Source organism: Oryctolagus cuniculus, chromosome 20 (genome assembly GCF_051225735.1).
Source record: "Oryctolagus cuniculus isolate XC-2025 breed Fujian yellow rabbit chromosome 20, ASM5122573v1, whole genome shotgun sequence".
Lineage (NCBI taxonomy): Eukaryota > Metazoa > Chordata > Mammalia > Lagomorpha > Leporidae > Oryctolagus > Oryctolagus cuniculus.
In genome coordinates, this window is record NC_142886.1 from 47,696,018 (window position 1) to 47,719,481 (window position 23,464).

The 23,464-nt window shown below is 60.3% G+C and overlaps 1 protein-coding gene across 6 annotated transcripts in view; it reads right to left on the minus strand.

The window, feature by feature from the left end:
• Positions 1-19,523, minus strand: part of BCL11B (BCL11 transcription factor B) — an 86,616-nt gene extending 67,093 nt beyond the window's left edge. For 2 of the 6 annotated variants that reach the window (XM_089322550.1, XM_089322548.1), the window contains exon 1: positions 18,463-19,523. In XM_089322550.1, the coding sequence (XP_089178676.1) occupies positions 18,463-18,520 (58 nt within the window). In that variant the 5' untranslated portion in view covers positions 18,521-19,523. Of the gene's footprint in view, positions 1-6,208; positions 6,578-18,462 lie in introns of all 6 variants that reach the window. The other 4 variants (XM_051835203.3, XM_051835205.3, XM_051835202.3 and 1 more) reach the window with 4 other exon arrangements.
• Between the last annotated feature and the right edge of the window lie 3,941 nt (positions 19,524-23,464).

The following is a 23,464-nucleotide window of genomic DNA, read 5'->3' on the forward strand; positions in this document are numbered from 1 at the left end:
AACAAAAAAAAACCTGTCAAAAGCCTAATAAAAAACTTAAGTCAACTGCTAACGATTTACTGTCAAATAAAAACCTAACGATGAGAATGCCCAAGTCTCCAACCTCTGGTCCGCATCGCCCCAGAAGCAGGGAAGCAACAAGGAAGGCCCCACCCCACCAAGGGAGAAGCGCCCCGTTTTGTTGACCAGTTTTTTTTTTTTGGTCTTGTTGTTCTTGTTAAACCCGATAACCACAGCTCAGCAAGGCATCACGGGGTGTAACCGCCGACACTGCTCCCGGTTCACACGGAGGCTCCGTCCCCAGCCTCCCCGGGAGGCCAGCAGGGCAGGAATACCTCGCTCACCGCCCTGGACCACAGAGGAGACGGGGACGCCCCAAGGTCACCAGTCCTGAGCTGCTCTGCCAGTGCTGGGTGACGCAGGCTCAGGCCCTGGGCAGCTGAGACCAGGAGGGGCTGGCAGCAAGAGTCTCCCAGCCTGGCCCAGAGGCCGGAACCTGCCTGTGGATCCCAGCAAGGCCTCCCAGTGCGTACAAACAGGTCACGAGCCTTAAGATCCAGTTAGGCCAGGGGGTTTCTGGAAGGTCAGAGAGAGGCATCATGAAATGGCGCACGCATTTCCAACGCGGCACCGAAATCAACGGGTCTTCTCTCCTTTTCTCCACGCTGTCAGGATCAATCCTACAAGCAGCCTAGAAGAGGAACGTTCTCTCGTCCTATAGGAAGCTGCGACTGAGGAGGCGACGGTCACACAGCAAAGTCTGTGGCAAAACCAACGTCCCACAAAATACAGCAAAGTGTCAGCATGCAAGGGGAGCCAAACAACGCAACAACAGATACGAAATACAGCAAAAAATCCGTACGTATACACCGGGCCAGGCCCATCTGAGTTCAAGTTCAACTGCACCTCCCCAAATCTCCACCAGTAGGAAAGTAGGGGAGGGTGCCACAGGTGGTGGGTCCAGCCCTCTGGGCCGTCCCCACAAAGGTCAGATCTAGGGGAGGCTTCAAAGACCACCTGGGTTGGGGTCCCACTAGTGCCTGCCCCCAGGACCCCCCACCAGCCAGGCAGAGTAAAGAGCACCTCTCCCTAGAAGCCACCAGAGGAAGCCAGGCAGACCCACGGCCAACTCTACTTTGCTGCGTGACCTTGGGCAAGTCCCTTAACCTCTCTGAGCCCAACGCAAAGTGAGCCGGAAATGCCCATTCCAAGGTTGAAGAGTGAAGTTGGCAGGACGAGCACCTTGCACGGTGAGCCGCTCTGGGTACTGGCTGGTTCCCCTGCACCCTCCAGCCGTGCCCAAGCTCTAGGGTCAGCCCTGTGCACACAGCCAGGCCCCCGGCCCAGCCCAGAACACCGCATCACGCCTCGATGCACACAGAACTAGTAATTAGCAGCCACGATTTAATAACAGCAAAAAAGATAATCCATGCCACAACGCACACGGATTTCACTAATCTTAATTTGGAGGGAAAAATCACAACTCTAAGAAGATCAGATGCAGGTTTTTTAAGACAACCTGTGAGGGGTTTATCTCCACTTTCCAGCATACAGCCAAGTCCTTTCGTTTCTCCCACTGGCCGAGCTACTATTTTTTTTTTTTTTTTGCATTTACTTTATTTTTAAAAAATCGGAAGCAAACATCATCAAAGCCTTAAACCCAGAGGCCTTCTCCCCAGCACGCTGTGCTTAGCGATGGTCACCAGGACCCCAAACAAAGCCCCCACCCACGCCGTGCGCCCTGGGACCCCAGGCTCATCCCTGGCCCTTCCTGGGACCCACACAAAGACGGATAAAGCAGGAGCTACATGGAAGCGCAGCCCGCCTGCCCCTCCCAACCGGGGGCATCTGCCACCTCCTGCCTCTGGCCGCCAGCCCTCTGCACCACTGCAGGAAACTGACATTCTGGGTTTGGGGGCGGGGACGAGGAGGCAAAGCGGTGAGTGACAGCTGACTGCTGACTGCACAGCTTCCTGCAGGGGTGCGAGGGTGACAACAGGAGAAACCGAACTGCCTGGACCCTGCGCCGCGCCACCCCAGCTGCCCAGTGGGCATTCGGAGGCAGGGTCTGGAGGGACGGCTGAGAAGTGGGTCTCGGGTGAGCGCTCACGGTTTTGACTACGGAGAGCTTGCTTTCTGGAAGCTTCCAGTCCAGGTCCTCTACCTCAGGCCTGACCCCGTGCTGGGGTGGGGGGGGTTTCCCTGCCCCATCCCGTCACGCTGAAGGGCAGGTGCAGACAAAGAAACTAAGGCCCAGAAGAGCCAAGTGACCGGGCAGCCAGCAGGGAGCGAGGGCACCAGGATGTTCCCCAGAGAGGCAAAACCCCCCACTCCCTTGACATCCAAGCTTCCAGGCCCTCCCCAGCAAAGAGAAGCCACCATGTGACGGCCATGTGACAAGGCAGGAGGGGACGTGACGCACGCCTGTCTCCTGACACTGCCCCAGAGTGGGGGACTCTGGGCTCCTCCCCAACCCTAGCAGGGAGCCCAAGTTCAGGAGACCAGTCTACTTCTCACTAAGGAAAACAAAGTGCCAGCAAGGAAAAGCTAACATCTCCAGCCCCACCCTGCCCCACCCTGCCCCACCCTGCCGGGCGCCCAAGTCATAAACATCCGACCGGCACTGGGCTCATGCACACAGGAGGGAACAGAGGCTTGGAAGGTCCAGCCACATGCCTGCGGCTGGCAGGGGGCTGCTCGTGGCCTTCAAACACCAAACACCCCGAAGTCCCCTAACGCTCTCCCAGGCAACGGCTCAGGGACACCTGCTCTCTGTGTCTCCCCTCCCTTCCCAGGGTCGGGTGGGCTCTTGTCTCTTTCTCAATGGGTGGGTCTTAGCCCATCACAGAGAATGCCATGGGAAGGGGTCTTAAGAAACATGAAGAACTTGGTGCTGGTGTTGAGGCACAGCGGGTTAAGCAGCCACACCTATGACACCAGCATCCTACATGAGCGCCAATTTGAGTGCCAGCTGCTCCACTTCTGGTCCAGCTCCCTGCTAGTGCACTTGGGAAAGCAGTGGAAGATGCCCAAGTGCTTGGGCCCTGCACCCACGTGGGATAAAGCTCCTGGCTCCTGGCTTCAGCCCAGCCCTGGCTGTTGCAGCCATCTGGGAAGTGAACCAGCGGATGGAAGATTCTCTCTCTCCTTCTCTCTCCCCCCTCCCCAACTCTGCCTTTCAAATAAATAAATCTAACAGAAGGAAAGAATGAAGGAAATGAAAGGGAAGGAAAGGGAAGGGAAGGAGGAAATGTAGGGGCCGACGCTGTGGTGCAACAGGTAAAGCCGCCACCTGCGGTGCCAGCATCCCATATGGGTGCCAGTTCTAGTCCCGGCTACTACACTTCTGATCCAGCTCTCTGCTATAGCCTGGAAAACCAGTGGAGGATGGCCCAAGTCCTTTGGCCCCTGCACCCGCATGGGAGACCCGGAAGAAGCTCCTGGCTCCTGGCTTCAGATCGGCGCAGCTCCGGCTGTTATGGCCATCTGGGGAGTGAACCAGCAGATGGAAGACCTCTCTCTCTCTACCTCTGTGTAACTCTGACTTTCAAATAAATAAATAAATCTGAAAGCAAGCAAGAAAGCAAGCAAGAAAGAGAAAAGACTAGACAAGACAAGACCTCCTGTCCTGATAGAACGCAAGACCAAAGACCCTCCCTCTGCCCATCTGCACTCTGGTCCCCAACAAGCCAGAGACCATTCCACCCAGACTGCTGGTCCTAGGCATGTGAGACCCTGACAGCCACCTCAACTTGGACATGACCAAGCCTGGGTGGCCAGAGCTAGAGGTAGAGTCCCAAGGATGAACAGCTGCCGCCTGCCAGGGCCTGGCCAGGGCCAGCACACCCTGAGGGGCAGCAGGGGGGCGTGGAAGGGCTGGAAGAGCGCTGTGCAGCCACGGCCAGGGGGCAGGAGCACCAGAGGCCCGGGCCAGGCCAGCGCGGGGCCTGGGCAGCAGCTGTGCGGGTTTCCGGAAGCCAGGGTGGAGAAAGCCCTCTTAAAATATAAAGACTCAATTATCTCCGAGCAGCTTGCTTTACACATGAATTGACACATTTATTTTACAATAAATAACTGAAAGTTATCTGTGTTTCCTTTACTGTTAATCTACACAGAGAAATAATAAACAGGGCTTGTCTAGCAAAATGCAACTACGGCAGTCCTCAGAATTCAATTAAGCTAAAATAATTAATGCTCCCACCATATTAAATTACTTTACACATTTGAGCCACTGAAGTTTTATTCTTTAATCTTTCCTTTTTATTAAATAAAAAAAAGGGAAGAAAAGTTGGTGCCAAAGTCGGGAGGGAAGCGGGAAAAACGGGGACTAGAAAGGCAGGGCGGCGGCGCGCGGCTGAGCGGACCGTCGCCTTCAGCTGACACAGCGCGCGGGCTGTGCGGCGCCTTTGATTAAAATAACATTTTAAATGCTTTGAACAAACATATCTCTTTAGACTTCTAAGGGGTTATTTTACATATTTCTCCTCGAATGAAGAAATCCATTCGTCCTGTTGCTGGACAGAAAGCCCCAGAATAGCTTTCGTCACACATAAAATAAAATGCTGAAGGTTGCCGCGTTATTACAACTCGGGGTGGGGGGGGACAAAGCTGCCCCGGAGATTAACTTTGCCTTTTATGAAATCACATTTAGTCTCTTTCTTCAACAAACCGACCCACGGGGCCCTGCAGCCTCGCGTTGGGAAGTTCCTCCGACACGGAAGGAGGCGGCGCGTGTTTTTGGAAAAAAGCAGCAAGAATTTGCATTGAAACATAAATGGGGCCCACGGCTCCTCGCAGAGGCCACCCCTGAAAGGTCTGTGTGCACTGACCCCAGACGCTTCGCCCGCCAGGAAAGGCCCTCTGAGCTCCGACGCACCTGTGCTGCCCGTGCCCCCTGCACCTGGGAGGACAGGGTTCACCCAGGACACCCCCCACTCCGCCCGCATGTGCCTGTAGGAACCTCATCGCTCCCATTACGCAGGTGGGCAAAGTGAGGCCCACAGTCACAAAGCTGCCATGCAGGAGACAGCTTGCTGTATTGCCCTGACTGCCTCCGGGGGGCGGGTCCCTGCCCACGCCCTCAGCCTCCCTCCGCTGCCTCAAGAGCTTCCATGATGAAACACAGTGGGCACGGAACACACGCTTTCCCAGCCGGCCACCCCCGGCACACTGCAGGGAAGAGTTTGTCCTGCTCGTGCGCTCCCCACGCCAGGCCTGTTGTGTGACCACACCCTGGTGACAGATGAGGAAACCGAGGCTCAGGCCCACGACTGGCCCAAAGTCACCGGCAGGACCCACACTCATCGGCAGGAACCCTGCTGTCTGTCTTGCTTCTGGGGAACACGGGCTGGCCAGGGTCTCCCCCACCCCCATCTGCCCCAGGTCTCCTGGGCTCAGACGCAAACACTCCGGTTTGCAGAGGACGCGGTGGCTGAGGAGAAGGGTCCAGCACGACCCGGCCGTGGCCATGGCCATGAGCACGACCATGACGCAGAGCAAACCTCTGTGACAAGAGGCCCTGGATGGAGCATGCAGGCTCAGGCCTGGGCCCCACCCTACACCTGCTCTTCCTGCTGTCCAGGGGGCCAGCTGAGGCGCATGCCGAGGGGCACAGTGCTACCGCAAGCTCCCACAGCCCCCTCCCCGGGACCCCTTCGAGGCCAGGCAGTGTCAGGAGCAGTCCCTGAGACCAAGGGCCCTAACCCTCCTTTTATAGCCAGGAAGCTGAGTCCAGAGGGGGTGGGGAGGAGTGTTGTCACTCAGGGTGCCTCCAGGGACCGCCACACACCCTCTCAGCCCTCCCCCCAGCTTAGCTCCCTTTGAAGATGGGGTGCCCAAGTGACAAAGGACAGATTCTAACCCAAGCCTGCCTGGCTGCACAGCCAGGGACGAAGCCAAGACCACCAGCTAAGAGAGGGTCAAGCAGACGCCCCAACTTCCGTGCTGTGCTCCCGGCCACCGCTAGGTTAGGTCCCAAGGCAGAGAGGAGTCCCCTGGCCAGAAACAAAGCACGCAGGAGTCCGTGGGGCCTCCCCAAGCCCAGGCCCGACCCCTCGGGAAGGGAACCTGGATGGTGGGCCCTCGGAAAGCGGGGGGGAGGGGCCCGGCTGGCTGGCTGGTGGCCCGGAGGCCACCGAGGGGCCCCAGCACGTGCGGCGTGGGACCGGGGCGGCCCCTGCCGCGGCCAGGCGAGCGCGTGGTTCCGTACCTGCAATGTTCTCCTGCTTGGGGCAGATGCCTTTCGTGGGCGACAGCAGGTGGTCATCTTCGTCGGGGGTCACCTGGATCCCGATCTCCACGGGCTCGGACACTTTCCTGAGCTCGGAGCGCGAGGAGGGCGGCGGGCTGCCCTTGTCCAGGCCTTTGTCGTAGCAGGCAGCCAGGCCGCCCCCACACTGCTTCTTCTTGTGCTCTATAAAAACCAGGATGTCCCCCAGGGGGAAGTTCATCTGACACTGGCCACAGGTGAGCAGGTCAGGGTCGGGGCCACCGACCAGCAGCCCCAGGCTGCCCGGCTCCTCTATCTCCAGACCCTCGTCTTCCTCGAGGATGGCGGCTTCCACATGGTCAGCCTCTGCTGCAGACAGGAAGGACACGGGGGAGGGGCAGAGAAGACAGAGACGGACTTAGGCAATCGCAAGCACCCGGCACCGGCCCGACCCCTCCCCACCGGGAAGCAGCCCCCCCACCCCGCTCGCTCGGCTGCCAGAGCTCCCCAGGTGCTCCCTGGGGCGGGGGGCGCCACCGCGGCTCCCGGAAGTTGTCACGTAAGCAGTGCTGACCTTATGTCCGCCGAGCTTATTTTCTGGCCATTTCTCCCCCTACACACACTAAGAGCACACACACACACGTGTGCACACACGCACACATCCGAGCTGCTACCAGACATGGGTCTCAAACTCCCCAACATGAGAGCCCCCCCCCGCACCCCACCCAGCCCAGTCACGCTGGGAGCCAAACACCCGCCCTCTGGCAATGCTCTCCAGGTGACCACCAGCCAGCCGCCGCCCCTCCCCCCAGGACACTTCCATTCACGTCCCTGCCTTCCCCATTCACGGACTCCACCTGAGGCCTGGCGTGGAGGCCTGGCACACACCAGCTAGCCAGGGCGTCGTCCCACCGGCTGGGAAAGCAACAAGTGAGCACCAGGGTCCCAGGGGCAAGGCACGCAGCGCCAGGGCTGCGGAAGCAGGAGCCCGCGTCCTGCCCGGCCCCGGCCCACTTCTGTGTCTCCCGTGGGTTTCCCAGTGCTCATCAACTCCCCACCATCCGGGCTGGGTTTATTTTCACTTGAGGGGGTTGGGGGGGTGGGACTTTGTTTCCAGCCTCGGGCGGCAGGTAGGGGCAGACGCCCGCCGTCTAAGAGATGTGTTTGCACTTCTCTCGCAGACAAACTATGTCCTCCCTTTTTTTGTTTTCTATGGTGGGGATCACAGGACCCAAATATTTTGAAGTTCATGAAAGACTGGGAACCCCCTGAAGGGAAAAGCGCAGCCGCCAAAATAAAGGGGGAGGGGCCTGGAGCTGGCGGGGGGGGGGGGGCAGCAGCCTGCCGCGTGGATAGCACCAGGGGCAGGGCCTTCGCGGGAGCCCACAGATGCAGGTGGATCCTCAGCGGCGTGAGAGCTGGGAACAGGGACAGCACGGAGAAGGCAGGCAAGGGAGGAGACACACATCCCGTGCGCAGGCCGCAGCCAAAGAACAGATAATTCAGCGGGAAAACCCTGCGGCCTCTCCCACCCTGCCTGCAAACCGCTGCTCTGGGCCTCGGCAGGGCCCGCGAGCCGGCACGCGGGACACACGGGACGTACAAGTGCGTGGCCGGGGAGAGGCGTGGGTCTGGCTCAGAAGGGAATGCCTTGGGCATGCCTGTGGTTCCCGGGAAGGAGATGGAGCCCTCGGGGAAGTCGAGGCAGGAGCACATCAGCCCCATGGCAGCGCAGAAACACCGGCGGGTGAGGGAGCCCTGGCTGCAGATCGCCAACAAAAAGAACCGACAAGGTGTAGAGGCAGCCCTCACAAAGCCGCTCCCAGAAACCATTAATTACACTTGAAAAAGAAACCCGAGTTTACTTAGAAAGGAGTTGGAAGACAATGCTACATAATTAATTTACCAATTTATTTTATGAAAAGATGCTTTGCTATGGTGACAATGCAACCCCCACCTTCCTGCTGAACGCAGTTCGGGGCGGGGGGGGGGGGGCCGGGGCCGGGAATGGGTGTCAGAATGCAAAAGGGAATTATTCCGTGCCTCCTTTCCCTTTAATACTCTAGCATTGAGCAATACTGTTGATATTGAAAAGCTCGCACCTTTAATTACCAATTACATATACGTTTTCGGAGCCAAAGGAGAGGGCTGGGCAAACAGTTCTTTAGAAATATAAGGCTGCATTGTGCGCCCTTTGCAGGGAAGGGGCGCTAACAAACGCGAAGGGGTGTCAAAATATTGTTTTGTTCACAAAAAGGACAGAGAGGCACAAAGGAAACGAGCAAGGGACGGAAGCGAAATCGAGAAGTGGCATGGAGCGCGGCCACCTCACGGGCGCCCGCAGGTCCACGCGGCCCCTGGCCCCCCGCTCTGGGGCTCCTTTGTTTCCCGTTTCATCCTGGGTGCACTTTTGATGGCTTCTCGTTAACTTTCCCGGCCACATCCGCCCTCCCGGGGACGGGAGTCCTGGCTGGCTGGCTGCTCCCAGGGTCCAGGCGACAGCCTTCCAAATGCATTTCTACTTCCGAAGAAACACGGACTGATGAAAAAATCTGTAAAGGCCGCACACGCCTCCCCCACCCCAGCCCTCTATTGCCAAGACGCTGCACCAGCACGTTCCCCACCCCCCCCACCCCGCCCCTTTTTTTGGTAACATCTGGTAGTCTTTCCTCTCCGGCAGCCTGTGCCCGCGAGCCCCGGGAACCCAGCGTGGAGATCTCCAAGGCCGCTCACGCTGCTGCCACGCTTGTCTGTGCAGCTGCAGCCAGGCCTCTCGCAGCCACCGGAGTCCCATCCGCAGCCCTGGGATCAGCCAGGGCTCCGGGCTGGGCTCTCAAAGCCACGGCCATGTCCCATGTCCCAGCCCGGGGATCCGAGAAAGAAACAAAAACAAAAACAACAACAACAAGACCTCCCTCTCCCCTCCCACTTTCAGCCTGGAAAGTAAACTCCCTCAGATGACAGCCTGCTCGCCCAGCCCCTTCCGAAGAAGGGGTTCCCTCTCCCTGTGGCCTAGGCCCTGGGGCTCTGGGCTTCGCCTCCTGCGTGCCACACTGCTAAGCAAAGTGGCAGGGGCAGCCCCAGGGTTCAGGCAGCAGAGTCAACCTGAGCCCCAAAACCTACTAACTTGGGGGGTCAGGGTGGGGGAGGGCAGCTGCTTGGGCCTGGAAGCGCCCGCTCAGGGCCGAGACACCCAGAGACTGTGGTTTCACTTCCGCTGGCGGGCGGCGACGGAGCTGGGTGCAGGGTGTGTGTGTGTGTGTGTGTGTGAGTGCGCACGCACCCCTTCTTAGAATCGCATCAATACTTGAAGAAATCGAAGGAGCAAGAGCCCCCTGGCCAAGCCCAAGACGGCCAAAGCAGAGCACAGCTCCTCCCCTGCCCTGTGCTCACCTGAGCGCCAGGCCCTGCTCTCGCCAGCAGTGGTCGGAGCTGCCACCCAGAGACGACACAGCAGCAGAGAGAGAAAAGACAAAAAGCAGCCTTGCCGACCCCCCTCCCGCAGCCTGGTCTAGGAAAGTCAGGCCCTTGGAAACTAAGGCAGACGCGAGGTTTGTGCTTCTGTGAGAAGCTCCCCAAGTGTCGGGCAGCCCTGCAAAATATCACTGCTCTCGATAGATGGGGAGCCAGATAAAGTCAAGCACCTGCTGAAATGTTTGACTCATTAAGAGGAGAAATGAACGGATGCGGCAGGCAACGTGTTCAAATGCCAGACACCAGAGGACCGGGCTGAGTCCTGAAATGTTAAACCCTGAAGTGCATGCATGAACAAATAGATATTTACACACACACACACACACACACACACACACGAGTTAGAATTTCTTTTACAACAAAACCACATTTTATTTACAAGGCTAGCCTCCTCCCAGGTGGTAAACGCATTTAGAAGCAATGAAATCAGGCTTCACAGATAATAACGGACATCATTGTTAACCGGAGGGGCAGGCACTGGACCCTGCCACCAGCTTCCCCGTGTCTCAGCTCGGCCGGGAAGGAACTGGGCACAGAAGATGGAGAAGGCCCCAGCGGCTGCAGAGGCTCAGCCAGGCCTTACCTGGTGGAGCCGCCCCCACGTGCACGGCTCCAAGGCCCCATCTGTCCCCATCCCTCACCAAAAACTGCCTTTGCACCTGCTCTATGGAAAATTCCAGCCAAGGGGTCAACCACCTGCTGTCCCCAGAGCCCAGGGCGTGTGCATCGCCACATACACGGCACATGTGGGCACTGCTGCACACAGCTGTGCGTGGCTACACGCACACACACACACGTGTGTCACTGCATACATAGGCAGGAGCTCATGCTCCCACACCGATTCAGATCCAAATCTCGGTCTTGAATGGCTGAGCCACAGACAGTCCAGGAGAAACATACGCAGAATTATCGCTTCCGTGGGGGGGGGGGGCGGGGGGGAGGAAAAGGATGTGGGGGAGGAGTGCAGGGCTCTTAAAATCCTGTGCCACCGACGTCACAGCCTCCATGGTGAGCTGCATGTGTGTTTACAAGAACTGTTCGGCAGTCGCCCGCCTGCTACAGCCCTGCATCTGACTGGAGACTTGACACCTGCTTCCTACGAAGACGCGCTCGCGGGCAATCTGCAAGGGGATCTCTTCATTCTCCTGCCGGCGAACGCCCAGGGAGGGGCAGCCGCACGACATCGACACGCCACCAACACACACAGCACTTTCCGAGCTGCCATCAATTTTTAATTTATTGGATCCAAGGGAAAATAACAACCGTGGGGAGGAGGGCAGGACGGGGGCGGGGGGGCTGGAATCAATTCTTGGTGCAGAAAATAATCTATGGCCAGAGGACGCTTAAAGGCATGAGGAGAGCTCTCATGAAGTCCTCCTCAAGGGGGGATAATGAAGCACCCAGCAGAGGAGCGGACACAGCTAAGAGCCCGGGAGGACACAGCCAGGCAGGGTTCCCAGCAGGCAGTGTCATCACCGGGGGACCCCTCTCTGTGCTGCCCGCCTGCCCACCTGTCCACCTGCAGGAAGGGCGGAGCAGTCCAGCCCCACACCTCCCCGGAGGGACGTGTGCACACCTCGGCCACCACCCCACGAGGCCCTGTCTGCTCAGTGCCAGCCACAGCACACGCCGCAAAATGCAATTGTCACTGTTTCTGACATCTGGGCAGAGCAGAGAGCCAGTGTGAAAACATGTCAGCAGCGTGCGCTTCCCTTCCCCAGAAGAGGCCAGGACCCAGCTGACTTGGCAGCCGGCACAAGGTTCAAGCCTGGCCTGCACTCCAGGAAGGACCTGGCTCACCTGGCCCTGGCCGGCAGACTCTGGGCGGGCAGGGGGCCTGTGTGGGTACCGCTGCCCTGCAGAACTCCAGCCTGGACTCGGGGTACAGCAGATGTGCTGCAGCTTCCCCGAGAACGCGCTGACCTGCTCAGCAGATCTACAGACCTCGTCCCCACTCCCCACTGCCCCGCTGCACTCACCCTTCCAGAACCCCACAGAACTGCGCTCGGGTCTCACCAAGGCGAGAGCAGGAAAAGACACATCAAGAAAGAAAACAGCACTGGGGGGGGGGGGGCCTCTCGCGGACCTGGCCGTGGCTCAAGGATCACAAATTAAAAAGCCAAGTCCAAAGAATGGAGGGACCCAAGTTTCGAGAAATAAAACAGTGGCTTTGAAGGGAAGAAAAAGCAAACGCTTCGCCGCTCTACAGAAGTCCTTCTAAACACAAGCAGCAGATGCCGTGGATCCTGGAGCCACAGCGGGGCTCGGGTGCTGTGATCTGAAAGTACTCTTTGTGGCCAAATGAGGAGATTTTGTTTTACTGAACATTATGCTGCTTCAAACGTGCTAAGGGGAAGAAAAAAAAAAAAAAAGACTTGCACTGGACTGCAGGCCCCGGCTGGACCAGCTCAGCGTCACACAGCCTGACAGCAAACCGGCGGCAGCCGTGCTCAGAGCCCCGTTCCCAAGGTCTAAACTTCAACAGGACCCCCCCCCCCCCATTTTAATGCGCAGGCCTGCATCCTTTCCACAGGCACATGTCAATCACAGTAACACTGACACCGAGCGTCCTGGGGTCCTTTTCCTGCCTTGTTTCGGTAGAGAACTCTCAAGAACATTTCACAAACCTATTTGTATTTCAGTGGAAGAGGGTCAGAAAATGTTATGTAAAACAGAGGGCTTTCTCTCTCTCTCTCTCTCTCTCTCTCTCCTTTACTCTGAAGGGACTTCATTTTGTGTAGTCTGGGACTTCACTGCAGTCACACGGCATGGGCCGGCTAGGGCAACACCCAGGCTAAGGCTCAGCTGCTGCGGAAGCAGGAGAGAACACGTTTCTTTTCATCTGAGCTGCTACACAGGGCCCGCCTCGCCGTGAAGACGCTGCCTGCAAGCCCTGGTGGCCGTGGCCCCGTTCACCGAGCCTCGGCCCAGCGTCACTCCTGGGGCTCGGCCTGCGCGGGAGGCACGGAAGTGCGTGCCTCCGCTTCCAAGCGTCTCCCTGCAGCCTGCTCCCGGCCCCTCCGAAACCCTTCCCCGGGAAACTGCTCAGGGCCGGCCGGCGACAAACGGCAGTGCTCGGGCGAGGGTGCAGGGCCAGGGAACGAGGCGTGCGCAGCTCTCCCAGGGCCCACAGGGAGATCTGTGGGATCGGGGAGCAGAGGACGGGATCTGTGGGATCAGGAGCAGAGGACGGGATCTTGTGAGTAAGGAAAGGTTGGAAGTGACAAGCCACCGTCAGCAGCCGGAGGACGCAGAACTCACTCCCAGCGTTCTCCCGTGCCCCTTCTCCACCCGGAAACACCTGGCTGTGCAGCCAGCATCGAGACCCTGCCCACGGGGTGCAATGCCCTGCTTCTCCTTGCTCCCCCCAGATGTGACGCCAGCAGCGATCTGGAGGCCAGAGTCCTTGCAGACTGGCAGCCAACGGTGAGGCCTAACCGGCCCCCTTCTCAAGCCACAGGAGGTGCAGAGTCCCCCGAGGGGGAGCACCTATCCCCACCCCTCCCCCACACATGTGTCTCTTCCTGCAGCATCGGCTCTGTGATGTCTGGTTACAGCCGGTGAAACCAAGTTCCAGGCAAAGGGTTGGAGATCGCTAAACTGATTTTTCAAACGGTCTTCCACCGGCCAGAAGCTGCCGCCCAGCCCGAGGCTTCCGGGTGACCATGCCCCTTCGTGCCCAAGCTGTCCAGTGCACTCGCTACCCGCTTTCAGCCGGCTCGGTGCAAACACTCAGTGAGGCAGAGAGATCATCAGATAAATTGCTGGTCTTCAGCACTGGAGAGTGAAGGCTCTTTCTCTGGCTGATGACAGCACGAGGCTTTTGTCTGACCTAATTTATTTCTCTTTCAGGTTACAAGAAGGCACGGTTTGCTGTCGCCGGGTAAGCTCCTCGGCTCAGAGACGGAGCGCCAGCGCCAGACTTGGGGTGGCTGCGCTTGCTGCAGGCTTCCTGAACTCGGCTAAGAGGACGGTAGGATCCAGACACCCTGAGAGCGGAGGAGCAAGGCACCGGGCACTGAATCCCACGTTCAGGGGAGAAACGGACTCATCAGAAGCCACCCATGACGGGCACCGTGGGAGGTGGAGGCTATGTATCGGCGGTGGCGGCGGCAAGCCTACACCCCTTCCAGACAAACTTTGACGCGTTATTGGAGCTGGCGTTTAGATCTCTAGGGAATGGGGCAGTGGGCACACTTCCTAATAAATGGAATCGAGACTCCAAGCGTTATCAAGTCGGAGCTAACAGGCTTCTCACTCCTCAAGCTGTTTGTACGCGCCTGACTCCCGGCTGCTGCCCGGGTCTGGGACAAGCCAGGGACAAGCCAGGGATACAGCACAGCCAGCCAGCCCCGCTGCCTTACCCCCAGAGGGGGCACACTCCCCCCGGGGCCCCCGTCTCATCACTTTATCAACATAAGGGGATTTTCAGAACGGCAAAGCCACAGACTGCGGAAAACACAAGCCTTCCAAACAATTCTAGTTATTAAAAAAAAAAAAGATTAAAGCAAAAAGCCTCCTCGGCCTAGTGAAGCGGCCGCCGGAAGAGAGAGCTCTCCGACTTACGTCCTCACTGTCCTGCACGAGCCTCTGCAGGAAAATCAATACTGCAACTTCACACCTAGACACTCTGCAGCCACGGAAACTGCGGCCGCTGCTGCTGGAAGCCCACGGCCAGCCGTCCTCGCCCAGGCGCCAGGCAGCCAAGACACGGGCACCGAGCGCCCCCTAGCCGCCAAGCGGCGCCCGCCGAGCTGCTGCCTCTCCGGCTAGCCATGCACCAGAAGGCAACGCAGCCCAAAGTTTATTTTGGAAAGTATTTTATCACGAGCAACATGGAACGCAAAGCAATCGAGATAGGAGATGAGAGGGGATAAGTGCAGGCGGTGCGACCCGTGCTCTGAGCTGCGAGACAGCACTAGGAACTGGTGCACCGTGCAGTCGGAAGCTGGGAACTGGTTTCCATGCCACTGGCTCACCTGAGACAGAATCCTAATCCTCGTCAGACACACCCAGACACGGCCTTGCCCGCCGCGGTGGACGCCCCGTTAGGCCCCTCAGAGTGGGCAGCAAGGCGTGCCGCCCAACCATCCAACCCCCGCCTCCCTCCAGGTGGCAAGGGCCGCTGCGTCCCCTCCGGGACGTCAGCAACACCTGGTTTTTTTCTGTCACAGAAAGATGTTGAAGGCCAGACGAGTCTCCAAGGCTAAGGCACAGGCAGCCGGCGACCTCCCCGCCCCGGGTCGAGAAGAGAAATACGCAACTGTGCGTGATCCTCAGGTAGGGGAAAAACACCCCCTCTGAAAACACTAGGGGCTGTTAAATATGCCGGTGGCATTCTTCTCTCAGGTGTGAATTACAAATGAATACAAGCAGCCCGGTCCAACACCCTGGATGAGCGAATTTGTAGTCTCCTGTGGGATCAGGGCAGCCGATTTCCACCACACGTCTCCCGACACAGGGCTCCCGTCTGTGCAGCACGGAGACAAACTTCACTCCCCGCACCAGCTACCAAAAGCGGGAAACGCGGGCCCAGGATCTCGGGAAATTTATCAGAGGCCCAGTTTCCAAAGAGGACTAGACCCTCGGAGTTGCGCTACCCCACCCCGGCCAGGGAGAGTGGCGATCATCGAGAGCAGGACCCCCTTCAAAGCAGACGGGCACAGCAAAGCCTAATGCAGAGGCAACATGGAAGGCACGCAGCTGGCCCAACTTCCGCATCCAGTCTCGGGTTGTCCTGCAGGCTCGCGGATGCACACGGATCACTAATCTTCCCAGGAAATCGGCTGTGCTGCTGAACGCCCACCTAGATTGGGGTCCGGGGATCTGTGTGGACACAGCGTTTTCTGCAGTTTCTTCTGGAAGTCTCAAGCTCCCGCCTTGCACCGAGAACACTTTCCCTTGCCTTGGCCCTGGCTGGCACAGCCGGCCCGCGGCCTCTCCCTGTGCCTGGTCCACCGCCGGCCTCTTACCTCCCCTCTGCCCTGCTGTCCCTGTGCTGTGTTGTTTGTTTTTATTAATAGCCGTGTCTGTCCTCTGGTTTTTCAAAGCCATCTCCATCTGGGTCAAACGTTCTGAAACAAACCAGAGCCCACGGCTCCATCTCCAGCTGTCCCCACACTCTTGTCACTGGCCCTGTCGGTAAATTTAGCCCATTAGGGAGCCCGTCTTCCCATCGCACCCCCCACCAAACGCCAGCCCCCACCCTCCGGGGACAAAGCTGCCGGGTGCTGTCTGCGCCCTCCTGGCTTCCCAGGCCTGCCTCTAAGTTGCATCACCCCTAAGAACCTGAGGCTGCAGCCCCAAGGCCCGGCTGCCACCAGACCAGACCAATGAAGATGCACTGTGTTTGAGGTGTTTTCTTTCACATTTAAAAATCCCCAACACGAACCCCCCGCTGGGGACGGTGCCAGCACCCTCTTGGGTAGCCAGGGCTCCAGGGCACCCTGAATCCACGACTCCTGCCTCCATGTACCGAGGCCTTCAGCCCCAACCGCCTTCCCCCTGCCTGCTTCCACATCCCGGTGACACAGGACAGAGGGAAGCCAGCTGCTTCGGGGTAATAAATGGCCTTGTCTGAAAACTGGTTGGGCCACCATCCCTGCTGAAACCCTGCACAGACCCTGGCTCCCCGTGCCAGGAGCAGACAGGGGCACAGCCCCTAGGCTCCCTGGTCTCCATCGCCTCTCCCTTCTCCCCACCTCCCGGCCCTTCTCTCTCTCTCCCCTGCCTGCCAGAGCCCGGGTGTCAGCTGGCTTTGCCCCGCGCGGCTCGGAGCAAGGCTGGGAGACGGAGAACAAACGAAGGTGGGTGAGGAGGCACCAGGCACCCCTGGCCCCGTCCTCCTGTGCCCAGGGCTGTCTCCCGACGCCCCAGCGCTGCCGGGAGAGAGAGGAGCCAGCGCGAGGCAAACCTACCTGCTTCTTTCCCCTCCCGCACAACTGCAGCCGGCTCCCGGTGCTCGCCGCTGCTGCCAGCCTGGCAAAGCACCCCCAGCGACTCCCCCCTTCCCCGGCTCCCCCACGCTTCCCCCTCCTCAAAAAACAACCCTAGCAATTAGACAGAGGCTCACGGGGCAAAATTGCCTCCTGGAGAAATTAGGCATCTACCAGTACAGAGGCCGAACAGCCACCCCCTGCCGGGGGAGGGGGCTTCCGTAAAGGAATGGCCTGTCGGCTGGGGCAAGGGACCTGGATCGCGGGAGGCTCAAGTCGGTTGCAAAACATTTTGTTTTGCAGGCAACCAGTGAGTCTTTGATGTCTGCCCGGTGGGGGAAAAAAAGAAAGAAAAATAAAAAAGAAAGCCCGTCTTCCCTGCAAAGCGGCATCCCTCTCGGAAGGCAAGCCCCGTCCTAGCATCTACTCCTCCTCCCAAAATATTAGCAATAATTAATTCCCAGAGTCTTACGAACGTATCGGGTGTAACAAAGGAGACAGCAGCCACCGCAATTGCTCCGAGCAGATGGCTCCTGTGCTGGGATTTCAGAGGAGGGGAGAACCCCTGGATATATTTATTTATTTATTTAAATTTTTTAAAATGTAACATAAATATTCGGCCCTCGGCCGCGCGGCTGCCTTCTTCCGCGGCGGCCGGAGGCGCGCGCGGGCAGCCCGGCCCCAGCCCGGGGCGGTGCACGGCGGGCTGCGGGGCACCGGAGGGCGTTTGATTCCTATTGCAATTTAAAAAACAAAAACAGAGAGCCGCGGCGACCCTGGCGCGGCGCGGGAGCGGACGCGGGAGAGCTCGGCGCGCGGCGGCGGAGCGGCGGAGCGAGGCGCCCTTGGCGGGGCCCGGGCGGGCGCCCCTGCGCTCAGCCCGGCCGCCCGCGCTCGCTCCGCCGGTTCCTGAACGGACCCCGCGCGGCGCGCGAAGCGGCCTGACTGTGCGCGCCCCGCCACGCGCAGGAAAGCCATCGGCCCCAGCCGGCGCGTCTGCACGGCTCCCTGCCTCGCGTGCTCGGATGGGGAAGACGGGCAGACACTGGCGGGGGGCGGGGGTCTCTCTCTCTCTCTCTCTTTTTTTTTTTTTTTTTTTTTGCTATTTTACAAGCGCATCCGTCTCTCCCCACTCCTGACAACCTTCCCCCCCACACACTGTGTAGCGCGGGTTTTTCACCAACTCCAATCCCCCCACCTTTTTTTTTTTAGGAGAGGGGAAAAACAGACAAGATCATCCCAGGAGACAGGCGGAGGTGGGGAGGGGGCGCTGGCGCCCGGCTAGCAGCCGCGCAGCTGGATTCTTTTGCCAACAGCAGAGGAGGGGAGAGAGAGAGAGAGAGAGAGGCGGCTGCAGACTCCTGCGACCGGCGTGGCCGGCGGCGCCCGGCCGGGCCGGGCCGGGCGCGGCAACCGGGGACCCGCAGCCGGCGGCCGCCCCTCGCCCGCGGCGCGCCCCGCGCTCCTCCGCCCGCACCGTCAGCGCGGACCCACGCGCTCGCCAACTTTTCCCCACTTCCCGGCTGCCCCCTCCCCCTCCGCTCCCCCAGCCCCCTCCCCCTCCGCTCCCAGCCCCGCCACCAGCGCCGGCGCCACACACGCCGCTCGGAGGGGCGACCGTCCAGCCGGGCTCGGCGCGCACACACGCCTCCTGCAGCCCGCGCGCGCCCGCCCCGGCCCGCCGCCGGCCCCGCAGGCCCCCGAGCCCGAGGCGCGTCCGGCTGCGGAGAAACTTTGCCGCGGCGCCCCGCCCTCCCCACCGCGCTCGCGGCCGGCCCGGCCCGGCTGCGCCCGGCTCGGTGTCCCCAGCCCCGGGCCCCTGGCGCGCACGCCGCAGACACTTACGAGTGATGAGCTCCCTCTGGGACAAGTGCTGCGGGTTGCCCTGTTTACGGCGGGACATTGCCCCGGCACCTATTCCGGCATCGCCCGCAGAGCCGCACCGATGGGGGCCGGGTGGGGTCCGAGCCGCCGCCGCCGCCGCCGCCGCCGCCGCCGCGCCTCCTCCTCGGCCTGGGTTGGTGTTTTTTTTCCCCTTCCTCTGCTGCCCTCTCTTCCTCCTCCTCTTCTTCTTTATTTTGCTCTGTCTTCTAGGCTCTTTTTTGTTTTGTTTGCAAAAAGAAAAAGAGAAGAAAAAGAAGGAAAAAAAAAAAACCAAAAACCTCCCGATCTAAAAAAGGAGAAAGAAAAAAAAACAAAAACAAAAACAAAAACCACTGCTGCTGCTGCTTGCCGCGCGCTGGCCGGTTTCTTTAAAAATATCTTCTTCCGAAGGAAAAAAAAATCTCCTAGACTTCTTCAAACTGCTTGGCCACCTGGACTTCCAGCGTCTTGGAGAACTTGAACCGGGTTTCTGCACCGGCTCCTGACACTTTTCTTTCGGGGTCTGGTAGATGGAGAGCGCACTTCTACCAGGAAAGGGGCAAAGGAGAAAAAAAAATGCAAACAAATGAAAAAAAAATAAATAAAAGAAAGAAAAAGGCCAAGCAAACTTGGGGACTTGTCGCGTCCCCCTCTCACCCCGCCCCCTCCAAAAACGCACGGCGAGGTAGCACTGCCCCGGCTCGGCCGCGTCTGGGCTGCGTGCGGGCCGCCCGCGCTCTGCTCGGAGACTGACCCTGCCGCGGCTCCGGGGGACTCCGGGAGCGGCTCCTCCCAGTCCACCTGGCAGGCGGGCGCCGGCCGGAGCGGCTGCCGGGTCCCCGCGAGCGCTGCCCGGCGCTGCCCCGGCGCCGCGGGCCCAGGGGCAGCGGGGCTGAGGGCGGCTCGCCCAGGGCGCCTGGGTCGGTGCGGGCGCGGACTGGGAGCTTATAGATTGCAACGTGAAGATGGCGGAGTCCGGGTTCTCCGGGAGCTCTCGGTCTCTCTATGGCTGGGGCTGCCTCTGTACAATGGGATAAAATTCAAGTTCAAGTGCGGACGTGACGTTTAATCTGCACTAGAGACAAAAAGACCCAGCGCGTCGGAGCACTGGGGGCGACTAGCGGTGGCTTTTTAACATTGTACCCTGCAAGAGAACAAGCCGCACACACAGGCGCGCGCTCGCCCGCGCGCAGCCCCGCCGCCCGCCGGCCACACGTGCCGAGCGCGGGCCGCTGCGCTCCCGGCTCCCCCGGCACCGGCTGCGCGAGGACGGCGGGGGGCGGGGGCCGGGGGGGCGACGCTTTCCCCAAAAATCCCCAGCACCCCCTCCTCTCCCGGGGCCAGGACCCCCGGGAAGGGGGCGCGGCTAAGTGAGAGAATGCCGGCCGGTACCACCCGCCCGCCCAGAAGCTTTCGGGGAGCTGGGGGTGGGGGGCGAGGCGGCCACATGAGGCCGGGGGCTCAGCGGCTTGGGCCCCCGGAAAAGTGGCCGGGCTGCTTTTACTTTTGTTTTATTGGGGGGCCGGAGTGGGGAACCTGGGGTTAAACTTCCCAAAAAGTGCCTCTTCGGGAGCCCCGGTGTGGGCCCCGTGGGAGAGCGAGGTGCACAGAGTGAATGAGAGGGAGGGGTACCCGGGACCTCGCTCCGAGGCCCTTTTTGGGAGGGATTTCCTCCCAAATTTTGGCCCTGCCACCTCTCATCCCAGCGACTCCCAGGGGTCACACGCGGCCCCACTCCTATCGCTGAGGTCCGAGCAGAGCTGGGGGCGCTCCACGTGGGACGGGAACTCGGACCCGCCGGCCCAGGCAGAGGTGTGGCCGCAGCTCCTCGGCTGGGGGTGACTCCCGGCACCCTGGAGGCCACCCCCCACGCGCGGCTCGGCGGGCCCCGAGGACTTGAAATCGCCGGTCAGCCACGGCAGCTGTTTGATCCGCAGCGGGCGAGGCCCGGCGGAGTTGTGGGGGGCGGTGCGCGGCCCGAAGTCCCCGTGGGCAGCCCCGTCCGCGCCCTTCCCCCGGCGGCGGCCAACTTCGTCCGCTGGATGACCCGGCCTCCAGGGCTGGGCGCGCCACGCGGCTGGACCCCCGGCCCTTCCCAGGGCTCCTCTGGTCGCGGCCAGGGCGCGCCAGGGCCTGGCCCGGGCTGGGCTTGGCGGGCAGGCCCTGGCCCCCGCCCCCGCGCGCGCACCCCGCGCCTGGGCCCGCTCGGCAGGCTTCTCCCGAGCCAGTGGCGAGGCCGGGACGCTCCGCGCGCGCCGCCTGCCTCGGGGGCATGGGGTTTTTTGTTCCCGCCGAAGGTCTCGGGTGCAGCGATGGCACCGATACCCAACAGCGCGCAAGAGAGGGAACGGAAAGAGCCCCCCTCCCGCCCCACCTCCCCCAAAGGAATCATAAAACGTGCCCTCGGCTTGGGTCTGCGGCCCAGCGGGTGGGGACGCGGCGGCAGCGGGCGCGCACCTCCTCTCCTGGCGCGGGCGGCCCCAGCACCCCCGCGTGTCCCACGGTCTGGAAGCGCCTCCCTCTGCGGCCGTCGCGTCCCACCGAAGGAAGCTCTCCAGGAAAGTGGCCTGAGAGGAAAAAATGCCCGCACGCACCTTTAATAAACTTAAAAAAATCCATAAACTGGCCATCCTGACTCGCCGAGGCTCCCTAAGGTGTGCATCCAGGGCGCCCTCTCTCTCTCCCTCTCAGAACCGGCGACTTGACGCCCAGAGAGGGTGAGACCCCTGCCCGAGGACACACAGCGCACGGGGACGAGTCTGCATCCCTCGCGCTCCAAGGACTGATTGCAGGGAGGGGTACCCAGGCAGCGGCTGGGGCAAACAGGAAAACGCTCCCCACCCGAGGCTAGGGGCCCCTCCAAGGGCGACGCAAAGGCACAGGGCGCGGGGGGGGGGGGGGGAGATAGGGGCTCTCAGCTGCCGCTGCCAACTCGCGCGCCATCACGCGGCCCGGCCCGGGCAGGGGACACCCCCGCTCCATCCCCGGCAGGAAGTGGCGGGCAGGGGGCGGCACGGGCCCCTACTGACCCGAGGAGCACTTCCTCATTGGCCCCGCGCTGCCCCGACGGCGGGAAGAGGACGCGAGGGCGGGCAGGCGCAGGGCCGGACACGCCGCCGCCCGCCGCCCGCCCCACCTCGCGGCCGCCGGCGAGAGGCTGCCCAGCCCTGCGCTGGCCCCCAGCCCTCCGCCGCCGCCTGCTCCTCTGCCCCCTCCTCCTCTCCCGAGAGGCGGCCGGGCGCAGCAGCGAGCGAGCCCAGCTGCCGCTCGCGTCTCCTCCTCTTCCCCTGCGCGTCTGGCACGGGCATCATTAGCGCTGCGAGCTGTTAATGTCTGGTCTCACAGCTCCCCCTTTAGTCTCGCTGCGCTCCCTGTCTCGCGTGCCGGGCGGATCGATAGCGCCGCTCGGCCGACCTTGACCTCCCGCTCGACCGCGCGCGGCCTCGCGGCCCCCACGCGGTCCTCGGGCCCCCAGGCTTTCTGGAGAGGCCCCTGCACCTTCACCCGCGCCCCCCGACCCCAGATGCACCGCGCCCTCCTTGACACTGAAGTCACTGCCACGCCCGGAGAGGGGATGCAGGTGGTGACCCTGAGAACGGAAGCGGCAGGTGCAGCTGCAGGTGCGTCCTGGTCCTGCGCTAAGGTGAGGAGACTGGCTGCTTTCCGCGGCACCTGCCGCCGGAACCGGGGGCTCCGCGCCGACGAATCCGACGGAAGAACCGCCGCATCTCGGCACCGTCTGCAGCACACGCACACAGAGCAGATGTCAAAAAAGCGTTCTGAACTCACAGACGTTCCCTGCCACTCTTGCGTCCTAGCTCCTCGGTGCATTCCAGCAGATACCCCCCCCCATTCTGCGTCACCTTACATTTCTTTGTAGAGGGAGAGTTCAGAAATCAGGGTGCCTTTGCTGTAACCCTCTGCGGGCCCTCGCTCCCCGGGTGTGCCACCCGGAACACGCCAAGTAGCGGGGCCCACCCCCCATCCACCCAGCCCACAAGCCAGGCTTTTTGTTTAAAATTCTTCGAGCCTCAACACTAACTCTACGGAGGCTGGGCTCTCTTAATGTTATCTTTGCCTTCTGAGCTGTTATATTTTCTCTCATGTCTTTACAGAAATTTGGAAAGAATCAAGATAAGAAGTGTCGGTAGAAACGGGAACTCCTGATGTTTCTGGGGAAAGAAAGCTGACATTTCACTTGTTTTGTTATTTTCTTTTTAACAAGGATCCTCCTTCTAAAATGTAGTCAAATAACTTCGTAGCCATAGGAAAGCTCAACAGCACATCAACATTAATTTGGGCTCCATTTCAGGTGTTTTGAAAAAAAAAAAAAAAAGCCTCAATGCAAAGAGAAAGCAGAGCTCTGAGTATTCACCGGTGCAGGGCAAACTCAGGAGCAAACCGTGTTGCTGATTCTGTTCCGGCAGATCCGTAAGCATCGTGGACTTGGTGCGATCGGTGGATCCGTGGATCCGTGGACCGACTTTTCCTAACTTTCAAGGAAACTGCCATTCAAGGATTAAGCGAATCTGATTTATGTACAAATTAATAAGGCTCCCGAGAGGCTCCTTATCTCCTTCCTCTCCATTCCAGAATCTTCAGGAGCTATCAAACCCAGAAACACGAAGAGGCAGAGGAGGCCTTTCGAGTTTGCCGGCGCGGTCTCGGCACCGCCGCGCATTGTTGGATGCCGTCAGCACTCGACAGGCTTCGCCCGCCTTGGTTACTGGGTTGGTTCTTAACCAGGTACTGAATTTAGCAACATTGCGTTTGTTAAAATATGACATCATTGCGCCTTATTTTTGTCTGCAAGTGACACTTGGGTCTGATCCAGTGGTAGGTTTTTGGCTATTGCTTACTGTGCAAGGCCCACGAAGGCTCTGGCACAACCAGGAAGCACCACGGCCTGCTGGCTTCATGTCTGCAGCCTGCAAGGGGTTAAACTAAATTCACCGTTCCTGATTCATGTATTATTTTCCTTAAA